Raw genomic sequence first — 14,311 nt, 5'->3', positions numbered from 1 at the left:
GACTCTGTAGTGCTAGGGAGCGATCCTGAAGGTCTCTCTGAAAGCATCTTAGAAATTTGGCCAATTTGAGTCTCCAAGTTCTAAATCGAGGCCTGTTGATTCCTAAGTGCACTATCAGTCTGCTGGAATCTTGTTTCTGTAGATGTCACAAACTTCATCATGAGCTCCTCTAAATTTGACTTCTTTTCTTGGGGAGGAGGAGCTTGTGCAGGCCCAGCTGGTTATTGTTGTGGCTGTTGATGAAGTCTTTGGAAACCTGGCGGACCCTGGGCATTATTGTTCCTCCAACTGAAATTGGGGTGATTGCGCCATCCAGGGTTGTATGTATTCTTTGTAGGGGTTATTCATTGTCTTGGGGCATTCCCATATAATCAACCTGTTCAACATCAGAAGATATAGTAGAATTAGATGGAAAACTAATAGAAGATGAAGCAAACATACCTCTTGCAGTACAGTTTGCACTATAATGCGGGCCACCACACAATTCCGATAGCGTTCATTTGTGTGAACCAAACATCTGAGTTGGTCGATCTTCTTGGCTAGAAGCTCCACTTGAGCTGCCAAGGCTGCTGTAGAGTCTACTTGGTTGACCACTCCTTGTCTTCCTGGTCGGCTCCTAGAGGATTGCCACTGATAGTTGTTCATGGCCATTTCCTCTATCAAGTTCTGAGCTTGCTCGGGCATCTTACTGTTTAGCGCCCCACCTGCTGCAACATCCACCATCTGCCTCGTTGCGAGGTTCAACCCGCTGTAGAAGGTCTGAACCTGCATCCACACTGGCAATCCGTGATGTGGGCAGCATCTCAAAAGTTCTTTAAATCTCTCCCATGCATCGTACATGCTTTCATCATCAAACTGCATAAAAGAAGATATGTCATTTCTAAGTTTAGCGTTTTAGCCGGGAGGAAAATACTTATATAAAAATTTTCTACCAACGCCTTCCGTGTAGTGATCGTCATTGTGGAAGAGATTGCAACCATCTCTTTGCTCTGTCCCTCAAGGAAAATGGAAACAATCTCAGCCGAATGGCATCATCGGTTGTTCCATTTATTTTGAATGTGACACAAATCTCCAAAAAGTTGGAGATATATGCATTGGGATCCTCGCTGGGCAATCCTCCAAACTGCACGCTTTGTTGGATCATCTGGATAACATTGGCCTTTATCTCAAAATTGTTGGCCGCTACAGCAGGTCTGACTATACTAGTTTTCGTCCCATCCAAAGATGGTCGAGCAAACTCGTACATCGTTCTCTGATCCTCATCGGCGTGGGGGTCATGGTTTTCCATCGTGTCTAGTCTATCCACAGGTACCTCAACCTCAATCTCCTCCTCTTCTAATTGCAACCTCTTCCTTAAGAGTCTGAGGGATCATTCTGGATCAGATAGAGGCTCTATAAGATTCGAGTTTGAGCTCCTGGTCATAAACTACCTGAAACCAAAACTTCACACAACCACCGATCAACAAAAATAATATAATAATAAATAATAATAAAATTAAAGAATAAATGAATAAAACAAATAATGACTAAATTAACACAAAAACAATTCACTCTAGTTCACCGTTACAAGTTCCCCGGCAACGGCGCCAAAAACTTGATGGGCTCTTTATGCAACCTACACCTAAGGCAGTGAACCTACCGATGCAGCCTAGCACTAGTGAGTATCAATGTCGTATCCCTGGAGATCGGGTGAACCTAGAGTTACTACTGCTTGCTATGTTATCTAGTCTGAAATAGGGTGTGAAAGTTCTAACATACCGATTTAATGGTTATGAGTGCAATTAAGTAAATGAAGGACAACAATGGACAATTAAAAGACAATTGTAAAGAGAGAAATAAATCCAAAAGGGAGCCTAAGTGATGGAATTCTAAAGATGAATTTTATGGATTGCCGATCTTGCTTACCCGTGCCTAAATCCCTGAATTGAATCCCGGTTCCTCTCTCGAGCTTACCGGATTCCTAAATCCTGCACTAACCTAATGGAATCTCTTCCTATCGGATTACTACAAATTAGCATTAAGTATGATTTAAGACTATTAAGAGTTGTTAGTTCTTAATCCGTGAGTAAATCAACCTCATCTCTAAGTGTTAACTACCGGTCCTTACTATTCAAAATCCAGTTGTAACAAGCATTTCTCAATGTCAAGAAACAACCTAATAAACAATTAATCCAACGTCTCAAATTAACTCGCATCAAACTTTTATTCACCGAATAGCAAGAAGATTGCAAGAATGATAATTATAAAAACTAACAATTAAGCATAATCCATCAACAAAGGTGAACCCTAATGGATTCAAAAGATCTAGCCTCATGTTCATAATCAAAGCAATTAAAGAACAAAATAAGGAAAAACAAATTAAAGGTATGTACACCCTTCTCTTTCAAGTCGAATGAGAAACCCTAAATTTACAAATTCAAAATCTCAAACCCTAGTTGCCTCTTGAATGCTCCCAAAGTTTGTCTTGATCTTCAATTCGATGTTGGAATAAGTGGAATCCCCCTTCAATTGATGAAAATTGATCTCTCCAGTCTACAATTGAGGTATAGGAAATATTTGATTAAGTGTGTGTCTTGGAATTGAGTCCAAAAATTGTCCTCTTCAATTAGAATTCAAAATCGCCTATATAGTTGATTCAAGACGAGTCCAGTGTGATGATTCGGTCGAATCTGTGGAGTCTGTCAGGCCGAGCCACCACAGCCGTGCCTGGCCGGTCTTGATCCACCACAGTCGTATTTGGAGGCCGTGGTGGCTACCAAGTCGTACGAAATGGCACAATTAGGGATAGCCTCTTGATAATTCAGCACGGCCGGAGTCCAGGCCGTGCTCAACCCTCGGGGTGCTTGTTCTCGCCCAATTTGATGGATTTTACTCCGTAATCACACGTATTTCCCTCGATTACTGATGGTGTCCTTCGAAAATGACCTGAAACAAAAAGGGAAACAAAAGACAGGTAATTCTAGCATAAAACGGGATAATCATGCATAAAAATGTAAACAATCGGGCATGAAAACATGTGTAGTATGATGCTTATCAGCAACAGTATTTGTAGATCTCCTAATAAACGAGAATGTAACTTCTCCTATAACTTGGGTCAGGGCTCTACATTCCTCAATAATGAGGCCAAACCCATTAGGATTAGAATAATTATATGATGAAGCTTTAAATACCTGCAAACAGTCCATCTCAACAATAATACAAGATATTTGAAGCCCCTTAATCCAGCTGAGGATCTTATGTACTCCAACTACTTGAGCATCTTTTGTAGCAAAATTTCCAGAAATAACATCACATTTTGCAATAATAAAATTACCTTCAGATCCTTGAATTACACCCCCATAACTAATCTTTCTTTGAGAAGCAAAGGTGGCAACATCAACGTTGCATTTGAACTAACTTTACTGAGGTTTCACCCAGTAGATAGATCCTTGAACTAACTTGCTAGGCTCATCATTTAAGAATTTTTTTTGCTTCCTTGCTAATTTCCACTATAGCAAAAACTGACCTGCATGATTCAGAATATGAGGCACACGACCACATGTATTTTTCTAGATTTTATCATTTTGATTTAGCCATATTTTTCAACAAACTATAGCTACAAGATTGCATTCCTCCTTGCTACAACAGACAAATATGTGCTCAAGCCACACTATAAAAGAAGAACAATTTCCCATATAACTAATACAGGATGAAATCCAATAAGCTTTTGCAAACTCACAGTCCCCTAATGCATGGATAGCAATCTCGTTATAAGCATTACATAAAGAGCAAGTAAGCTGTACCCTCCACTCTCCTGCAGATGAGGTTATCAAATGTTGGCAAAATATTCATAGCTGATCTCTAAAACACATTCTTAATCTTGCTTGGTACCTCTAATTTCCATATCCTTGTCCATATGCAACTAAGTGGTGTATCATCAATGTGAGTTAATAATTGATAACAACTGCGAACAGAGTAAACATCTCAAGGATTAGTCATCCAATACCAAATATCATTATCTCTTCGAGTGCTAATAAGGTTTGCATCTCCTACATCAAAAATGTCAGACACAATGTCAAGATCCCATCTCCTCTACCCTAGTACCATAAGGCTACTGATTAGGGCTTCGGCTGTATCCTCTCTAAGGCTTATGGTAATAAAAACATTATCCAGATCAGTTAACCATGGGTCCCTACCAACTACCACCTGGTGACCACTTCTCATTTGTAGTCTGTTGTCTTTAATGACCACATACTTCGTTGTCATTATAGACATACAAGCATAACTCATATTATGTCCCACATTTGCATTAACAACTAAGGTTCTTGGGTAGTAACGAGCCTTGAAAATCTTAGCAACTAGGGAATCTGGAATTGTTAAGAGTCTTTAACATTGCTTCCCTAACATTGCAATGTTGAAAGCCTATAATCCTTTAAATCTAATCCCTCAGAACTCCTTTGGTTTCCATAAAAGCTCCCATCTCAACCAATTAATACCTTTACTCTGTTTCTTTTGGCTCTCCATTAAAAGCTAATCATTGCAGTTTCCAACTCTCTATAAAGGTCCTTTGGGAGAAGATAGACACTCATAGCATCATTGGGCACTACTTGGACTAATGTTTTCAGTAAGATTTCCTTCCCTGCCCTAGAAAGCATTTTCTTACTCCATCCTTGTAATTTCTTCTAGACTTTATCTTTAATAAATTGGAAAACTTCCTTCCTCCTCCCCACAAATGAAGGCAAACCAAGATAAGCACCATGATTAGTAGTATTATTAACATAAAGAATACCAAAAATCCGTTGCACCACCTCCTCACTCATGTTATGACTAAACAAGATAGAGGATTTGTTAAAATTTGCCTTTTGGCCCGACGTACTCCCATAGATAGCCAGCATATTATGAACCAAGCGAGCTTCCTGTTGGTTTGCTTTAAAAGACAGAAAGCAATTATTGGAGAGAGATAAATGAGTCATAATTGAGGCATTCCTCGTAACTCACACCATGAATCAAACCAAACATCTCCTTCCTTTTCATTAAAGAGCTTAGTCCTTCTGCACACCATATAAACATATATATGCGATAAAGGATCACCTTGGCAAAGGCCCCTACTTGGAACAATCGGACCCACCTCCTTTCCCTCTTGCAACACATTATATCTAACTGTTGACATACATAACATTATTAACTTGACCCATTAAGTACTAAATCCCATCTTAAGCATCATGGATTCTAGAAAACCTTATTCTATCTGATCGTATGCCTTTGACATGTTAATTTTCAGAGCAGCCACCCCATTTTTGCCTTGCTCTTTCTTTTCTGGAAGTGCATAATTTCTGCAAAAATGAGAATGTTGTTCGTAATTACACGTCCAAGAACAAATACACTTTGTGATTCTGAAACTACCAAAGAAATCACCCTATCTTTAAATTGCTTAGAAGGTAACCTCCTTCATTGGTCCTATTTAAGTTGAAGGAATTTTTTTTCCACGAATTACTCCTATATATTTTTTTCTTTATGTTTTAGTCCTTAATTTTTTGGGTTCAACAATTATGTTATAATTATCTTTTAGAGTGGGTGATATGTACTTAATTGTAAACAATAATAAAAGATTTAAGAACTAGAATTAGTAAGTAATCTATTTGAATTAATTTTCAAAGATATTCTAGTAGACTCCTTGATATTAGGTGTAGAGATATGAGCACTTTCTAAGTTAGATATGAACTCTTATGTTAATTTTCTTACCGTTGTTGTGCTACAAATTATATTTTAATGCATTTAGGGTGCAAGTGTTCGGATTATAGATGGTGTTCAAAAAATAAATTTGAATTTTTAAATTTAATGTATTGATTCTTTTAACTTTTTTATAAACTAATTTTCTCTAATTTGTTTTCAAAAGAAACATCAATTCATCTATTTTTTTTTAAAAGTGATTTTCAAAACTAAAAAATAATATAAAATAAAAATTGAGGTGGATAACCAAACACAATACTAACTTGACCATATATATAACCCACATTTTTCATTGAATTTGTGGATCCCTTTTAAACTGAACTCTCTATACTTGAGCATGTCGTTGATTGGAACGACCATCATATATACTTTAGATAGGATTATAAATAATTAATTTTTAATAAGTGAAGATATTAAATCTTAAAAGTTTGTTACTATAATCATATAATAATACCGATATAAATTAGTTGTTACACTATAAAGAAAACAAATGGATTACATAAATACGGGAAAGTGTGCTGAATTTTTTATTTTTATGATTTTTTCATAATTTTTTTAATAAAATCTTATTTATATGGTTTTTTTATAACTGTATTATAATATTTTTTTGATAATTTATTAGTTTTTTTAATATATTTTTGTTACCATTGAATATATTTTAAAATTTTTATGTTGATTATATCTTCCTGTATTTTAAATTCTATTTGATATATTTTTTAAAACACACATTTTAAAATCATCAAAATATTCTAGTTGCTATAAAAAAAATATAATATCATTCAGTTCACAAATATTAAATATAAAGATATAAAATTAAAATGATAAATATACCTTATTTAGCTAATTTCATAGTAATATAAGTTAAAATCATATTTTATTTGTGTCTTATAGATATATTTTTAATATTTTTTTCGGACGAAATTCTAAAAGGTAATTTCATAATAATACAAGTTAAAATAAAAAAAATTTAGTATTTTTTAGTTATATTTTTAATATTTTTTTGACGAAATCATAAAAAAATAAAATTATCTAAAATAAAAATTAAATCTACAATAATACGTATTAAAAATAATATTTTTTCGGTATTTTATATATATTTTTAATTTTTTTGATATTTTTTAGATATACTTTTTCTTGACAAAATTTAAAAAAAAAAATAAAAAAGACATAAAATAAAAATTGAAGTTATAATTATATAAATTTTTAAAATATTATTGAGATATCTTATATGTATATTTTTGATAATTTTTCTGATGAAATTTTAGAAAAAGAAAATTTATAAAAATATTTAAAAAGAAAACGTTAAAAGAATATTCTTTTTAACAGTAAACGTTAAAAGCCAACTTTATTATTATTTAGTAGTGATGTATTACATAAATGGACTTCTCAAGGTAACGTGACGGGCTTTTCTAGTGGAGGGAAATAGCCCAATCTTTTAGAATGAGCAGGCCCAGAGATTCAGGATTGGGCTGCTTCTCATAGCTAAATCGGGCCGGAGAGAGCCCGCTTCAGTTGCCGCTCAATCTTCGCCTCTCTCTCTCTCTCTCTTTCTCTCTCTGGGGTAATACAGCGACTCTGCTCTGGTGCTTCAATTTTGAGTTTGAGCTTATCGATGGAGGATCCTAAGGTATTCTTCATTTTGTTAATCTTTTTCTTATACTTCTTTGAGTAAAACTTATCCGTTTGATGTTATTTAATTGTAGTATCATGTAGAAAGTTTAATCTTCTTTTTTTCTTTTTCCTGCTGTTTCTTGGCCATCTGTGCCCACACCATTACTGCTTTATCATTTTTCTCTTACTTTTCTTGTTGGTGGGGGTAAAATGGTCTTTGATATGTCTCTGTCCTTCTTCTTCATTTAGAGAGAGAGCTTTAGAGTGAGCTCTATATTGTCATGTTAATTCAGTATGTATTATACTATCTTTAGCTTTAAAACAAAACAAAAAAAGGAAGAAAAATTTAGGGTTTAAACTTGCAATATGTGTAATCCACTATTAGTTTTGACAGCTAAAGGTGTTATTTTCAATGATCAGTTGTTGGTTTGTTTGTTGCAGCACTTTTCATCAAATAAGATCATAGTGAAAGACGATACCTTTATAATTGTCCTTGAACTCCCTGAAGATGATCCCTTTTTTGATAAAAAAAAGGTGAGAAATAAAAGCGTTGGTGACAATTTTTTTTTGTTCTTTTATTTTTATTTCTAACAATTTGCCTGGGCTTGAATTTCTTTTATAAAATGTTAATTAATAGTTGATTGTATTGTAATTTTTCATTAAGAATGGGCTTATGATATGCAAAGATTCTTATAGAAAAAAAAAAACAAAAAGAAGACAGTATGCATATGTAAATACAAATGGTCTGGAGCTAGATGGCACTCCGTCTTGATCTTGATTTGTGAATCAGAAAAATTCTTGTTCTTTAAACTTTTAACTTATAGAAGGTCAATATGTGCAAGTCACATTTTCTCAATAATGAAATGGGTAATTGGATTTATACTACCATTGTGTCCACTGATGTCTTGTCTGTTTTTAATCAGCATAGCAATTTTTTTCCCCTAAATACCTATTTGAATGACTTGTTAATTTTCTATCTTTGTTCTGATTATGTTCTACATTGTCTGGCAGAAACTACTGTGTGATAAGGGTTTTGATATCAAGGAACAGATACAGCTCCAGAGCTCATTTTCCCTTGATTCAGTTGCCACCACCTTACGAAAGATACTTCATATAGCAAGGATCATACACTTAGATGAGGCAAGCTGCAAATAACATGTTTCTTTAACTTTAGGAACATTCTAGAATATTGGATAAATGGATCTTAATTACTGGATAAATTGATACATCCTTATTGCACCCTTCCGCACCATGTCAGCAATATAACTTTAACTCTTGAATATAGAATTTTTCAATGTTTTTTCTTGTTATGCAGAGCATTGCTTGATCTTAATGTGATATTATTAAGTATTGGGAGTGCACTGGTGCAGGTAGAACTTTATTTTGGTGAAAATGATGAATGTTCATCAGTGGAGTACTGTAGCCTCAGGAATGAGGTGGAAGCCCTCAATTCAATTGCAGCACTTCTTGACGGCATGCTCTCTAGTAAAACACACAGAGAAATGAATGTCTTGCAAACCTTGCGAGATGCAGTTGTTGATAGGATTGAAAACTCAATGGAAGATAACAGAGTGGAAACTAGAATAGATAAGAGCTACAGTTGCGACATAGAAAAAAGCATAGCAGAATGGGGCCAAAGAAATGGCGTACACTCACGATTGGAGATAGTTTGTAAGTCTTCGATATTAGGGTAAACACTCTATACATACTTCTAAACAATATGTATATGTATATTTTCCCTTGGTTTCTACCATCTTCTAGTTGCAAAGTGCTACTTGGAAATACTGATGTCTCTTGTGCTTTTTTCTTTGTATAGATGTTGAAGGTGCTGGTAGAGGAGCCATTGCAACAGAAGATCTGAAAGTTGGAGATATTGCTTTGGAGATCCCTGTATCTATTATAATTTCTGAGGAGCTTGTGCGTCATTCTGACATGGTAGGTTTCATCATCTGGACATATAAACAAATGCTTCTGGTGCATGTGCATTTTTTTAACAATCACTTTGCAAAAATATCTGCAAAGATCAAAATAAGGTGAATAAACCTTCGGATACCTGAAGGAATTCCTTGGCGTATTCAGTATCATTTTTATGGTTGTAAACAAGTTGTCAGTCATAATTCTTAAAGCTATAGGGTCTAGGCAGACCTGTTCCTAAACTATTCATTTCAGATTCTCTCAAGCCTGGCGCCATTTCTAAGCTGTATCTTTGTATTCCCAAGGATTTAATTTGTTAAATTTACCATTTAGTTGGTTAGACAAAGGATTCTTATGATTTTTCTTTAAAATATATCACAATCTGATTTGGTGCTCCAGTCCCAAATTATGTCTTCTTCCTTCCTCCTAAACAACTCCAATGTTTGAAACAATGGCAAACAAAAGATTTTCTAGGTCTATATCTGAAAGACTTATAATGAAGGGAGGAAAGAAGGTGATCTCTTACTTGATAATGATGATGATTAATTCTAGTGTTTCTAAGACTAGGACTTGGGTCTGCTATTGTGATCTCTTGCATGTGCTCTGCTGCATATGACCTTAGTGTCTACTTTGTTTATGTACACATGGTCTTCATTGGAGTGGTTTATAGTATTGCTATAGATTTAGAGTACATTTTTGTATGCTAATATTGTTTGTATTGCTGTTTCATTAAGTTTTGTTGGATATATTATGTTCAGTTATTACTGTAACAATATCAGCGTATGCACATCTTAATAATTGCATACATTACATGCGTCAAATCTGTTGAAGTTCCAGGTATCCTGTGTCCGCTAGTCTGCTTGCACCCAGCCGTGTTGACAATCCTTATCCACAGGAGGTTGCTAACAGAACATGCTTTACAAAACATTGGCACCTAGGACTGACAATCCAAAATATTGTTGTTATAAATAGTTGGTACATGGTCACATTGGTTCGTGTTTTGTAGATAAGGCATATCTGATTCATGCCTGCCTCTCCCATTATCTTTGCTCAAATATCAACATAAGGTTCAATACAGTAAGGTTCATTCCTTAATTTGGTTGCAGTATCATATATTGGAGAAGATTGATGGGATTTCCTCTGAGACAATGTTGTTACTGTGGAGCATGAAGGAGAGGCACAACTGTAATTCGAAATCCAAGATTTACTTTGATACTCTACCAAAAGAATTTAATACAGGTGTTCTTTCTATTCTAATACACCCGGTAAATGAAATATGTGTAGAGGTAGATATTCTTTGGATAAAAGATGAAATATATTGTGTTAAACTGTAATGTTTAATTCTTTGAGGGTAGTTCTCCTTTCAATCAATTTTTTGACATGATATAGAAAAATACATACTGGTATCAGTCTTTAAACATCAAATTGTTCCTCATCAGTAGATTTCTTTTTATTTATGATTTGGTTTCTATTCCTGGAATGGCAATCATTCTGATTGGAAATGCAATAAGATCCTTTGAATTTCATTCCTAACACTTGAGAGAAAATTAAATGATCACACAAGTCATTAGTAAAACAATAATTACCAAATCTATAAAGGAATTGAAGTTTAATGATGAAATTGTAGCAAAGTGACTAGTGGTACAAATTACTCCCTAAAATTTAATTCCTCGAAAATCTTGAAATGAAGCTAACCAGCTGATTTTCTAAAATTCCAGTTTTGAATCAGCTACTTTCTATTCTACTGTTGAAGCATCTTGAGCTTGCAATCAGAAGGTTGCAATTATTTAAGTCCCAAAGCAATCGCTTTGTGAATTTTCTAAAGGATTTAAAACTATCCTTGAACTTTCCTTCTTTCACCTCTTCTTTGCTCGACCCTAATGTATTTGTTTTTAAATATGTTAGCATTGATATGTCTTGTCGAGTAGTTTTCATATTCCTCCCCCTCTTTAAATATCTACAGGGCTGAGCTTTGGAGTTGATGCAATCATGGCTTCAGATGGAACCTTGCTGTTTGACGAGATTATGCAAGCAAAAGAGGTTACTTTCTGCTGTTAATATCTAATATCAGCATTCATCCTGGCAGTTCTTTTTTTTTTTTTGTCTTTTCTTATGAGTAAAACTAGAATTGTGGGGAAAGCATTTTAATTATATTAGATTACAAGTGCATTTTTAGGTTTCTGATTGTCAACTGCTATACTTTTGGTGCATAAAATGCCACAAACCAGGTGTAACTTTCATGAATTAATTGAAGAAAACATTTATCTTTTGATTGTTTTGGACTTTGGATCGTCTCTTCGTCCAAATAATACTCTCAAGTAGTAACCATAGTTTATTTAGTGCATTGGGTAAGGCGAAAATATTTTATGTTTTGCTATTATGTGGATAGAAATGGACAACATTGTGTTCTGTGAATCTATGGTTTCTTTCAAAAGTCTGAAATATTGAGAACACACTGCTGACTTCTTTCCAGTACAATTTCATGTGTCCAACTACTATATTTACATCTCAAATTTGGAAAAAAAAAAAGAAGAAAAGAATAAAAGCTACCTTCTGAATGTGGCATACTTGCTTCTCTAATTTTTTACAGCACCTGCGTGTTCAATACGATGAGTTAGTTTCTGCACTATGCAATAATTACCCTGATGTATTTCCACCAGAGCTCTATACATGGGAGCAGTTCTTATGGGCTTGTGAACTCTGGTACTCCAATAGCATGAAAATTAAGTTTCTTGATGGAAAGCTAAGAACTTGCTTGATTCCTATTGCTGGATTTCTCAACCATTCGGTATGCATTCTTCCTCTTTCTCCATCATTTTGTGTGCTCGGCCCCTCATTTTTGTATAGATAATTAATAAAATTTTGACACCCAATGATAATGGTATCTACTATAAATTTTGAAATTAAATTTATTTTAGTTGGACTCTATCATTAGTGTGCCTGAAAATGCACATATGCTTAGCTCTTGCTGCTTGCTAGTTGCTGATTTCTGTATATCTGAAATTATATTTGATTAAACAGACTTCATAAACGTCCACCCCTTTTTTGCCTGCCACAAGAAGGAAAACGTAGCTTGTTGAGACATTTTGGTGTCTGTTGATTGCTTTGTTAGGGTTCTATTGCTAAGTATATCATCTGTCATAAACAAAATGTATTGCAGCTTCTTATTTACCAAAACTTCCAGCTGTTTGGCAATGTGCATAATTTGTTCATGTTCCAGTTGTTTTATTGCAGCTCCATCCACATATCATTCACTATGGCAAAGTAGATTCTATTACAAATACATTGAAGTTCCCACTGTCAAGGCCTTGCCGTGTTGGAGAACAATGCTGTCTTAGCTATGGGAACTTCTCTGGTGCACATCTAATTACATTCTATGGTTTCTTACCACAAGGAGACAATCGATATGATATAATTCCATTGGGTAAATTCCTTACTCTATTGCCTTGGGAGGTGGGGGTTGTGGAAAGGAAATCTGACTCGTACTGAGACATACCAAGGTTGTAACTCATTCGGATTTTATTGCATCATTAGATGAGTTTAGAGACATTCAATGTTTGCAAATGCTTTGGATATTGTATGAGTCCTTGTCTTGATGCAGATATTGATGCTGGTGAGGCTGATTCCACTGAGGATTGCCCCATGTCCAGCTGGGCTACTCATATGGTTCGTGGTACTTGGCTCTCTAAGAACCATAATATATTCTGTTATGGCTTGCCATGTCCATTGCTAGATTTATTCCGGAGAGCTCGGGTTCCTATGCCATACACTAAAACCATAGTAATTTCTTTTATATCCATGATTTTCTTCCCTCCTACAAATATTTCCTCATCTATTGGCGTAACTTTTGAGTCTAACGATCTGAGTTTTATCATCACTCGTTTCAAGAGTTTCTTTTGAGACTCTTACATTTCTTTTTTAAATCGAGTAAATTTCATAATTCCCTAATTGCATTTTTAGACACAATCAAACTTGGAAATTGAAATGGAAATCCTGGAAGACCTGCAGTCAACTTTCAGTAACATGATGGAGAATCTTGGTGACCCGGATCTTGTTGACAGGTTAGAATTTCCTAGCAAGTAAGCTCGGAGTATTCCTTGAAGAAGCAAACAATTTCCTTTGTAATTAGAGTTCTTATGAAATCATTGCAGAGAAAACACTAGTTGGGATGTTAAGCTGGCATTGGACTTTAAAGATCTGCAGAGAAGGATTGTCTCCTCAATTTTAACTTCATGTGATGCTGGTTTCAAGTTGGTACAAAATGAATTATCCAAGTGCATGGCTGAGGAGTGAGCTGGCTTTTAAGCATTACAAGCATCTGCATACTCGAACGGTCGCCCCAAAGTAAGCCATGGATATTTAAATCATATTATGCTAGAGCAGACTTTGATATAAACTTTTTGTAGCAGGATGACTCTTTTTTTGGTTTTGACAAGAATGACATATAATAATTGAATTGTAGCAGGATTATTTATGCTGCAATGGCATGTATATTTAAATTATTGCATGTCAGAGCAGATTTTGATATAAACTTTTTGTAGTAGGATAATTTTTGCTGCAATGTCGATGATCTGTCATCAACTCAAAGTTTTCTTTGAATATGACATAAAAATTGGTATGAAGCATATGGAATCTGACCTTTGTGATAAGTACATTTTATTCTCAATGATAATATTCTTTTCCTTGTTAGCATTAGATAATATAGATTAGACCCCATTCTTTGCAATTGTTGAAAATGAAAGGACAAAATGGGAGTGCCCTCAGAAAAGGTGTGACCATTATATGCCCTTTTGATGTGTGGCTAGTATGGTCATACCAAATATTTATTTATTTATTTAACACAAGTGAGTCAGTCCTATGTTGGCAGGTACCATGAATTTAATTTGACTTGATAACTAATTGCCTTCTTTATTATTTTCTTTGTTTGGTGGATTGTCCAATTTTGACTAAATATTTCCACTGTGGCCTGGAGAACTTTCTTTTTCTTTGCACATTAGCATACTACATAAATCATATAGAAAAGGAAATTTCTTAGCCACTCTTCCTTCCTGTATTACTTTTAACTGTTTGGATGAGT

At 34.7% G+C, this 14,311-nt stretch overlaps 1 protein-coding gene and 1 non-coding gene across 5 annotated transcripts; both read left to right on the top strand.

Moving 5' to 3' along the window:
- Positions 1-781: 781 nt before the first annotated feature.
- LOC125369690 lies at positions 782-888 on the top strand. Its single transcript, XR_007215366.1, has one exon. It is a non-coding gene; the product is annotated as a small nucleolar RNA R71 (small nucleolar RNA).
- Positions 889-7,130: 6,242 nt separating this feature from the next.
- Positions 7,131-13,783, top strand: LOC8285817 (N-lysine methyltransferase setd6). 4 transcript variants are annotated; one of them, XM_048372122.1, is made up of 12 exons: positions 7,131-7,336; positions 7,741-7,854; positions 8,332-8,460; positions 8,691-8,991; positions 9,137-9,255; positions 10,341-10,473; positions 11,198-11,274; positions 11,825-12,022; positions 12,469-12,658; positions 12,836-12,900; positions 13,195-13,295; positions 13,386-13,783. In XM_048372122.1, exons 1-12 carry the CDS (start codon positions 7,322-7,324, stop codon positions 13,525-13,527), a joined length of 1,584 nt encoding a protein of 527 aa, XP_048228079.1. In that variant the 5' UTR covers positions 7,131-7,321; the 3' UTR covers positions 13,528-13,783. The 4 variants fall into 4 exon arrangements, with proteins under 4 accessions (XP_048228079.1, XP_002531659.2, XP_048228077.1 ...); XM_002531613.4 differs by having other exon boundaries at positions 7,132-7,336; positions 7,762-7,854; positions 12,836-13,014; XM_048372120.1 differs by having other exon boundaries at positions 7,132-7,336; positions 12,836-13,014.
- Positions 13,784-14,311: the final 528 nt, after the last annotated feature.

This window comes from Ricinus communis, chromosome 3, assembly GCF_019578655.1.
Source record: "Ricinus communis isolate WT05 ecotype wild-type chromosome 3, ASM1957865v1, whole genome shotgun sequence".
NCBI classification, from domain to species: domain Eukaryota; kingdom Viridiplantae; phylum Streptophyta; class Magnoliopsida; order Malpighiales; family Euphorbiaceae; genus Ricinus; species Ricinus communis.
Note: the sequence above shows the minus strand (reverse complement) of the source record. Positions and strands in the feature narration are given on the sequence as shown.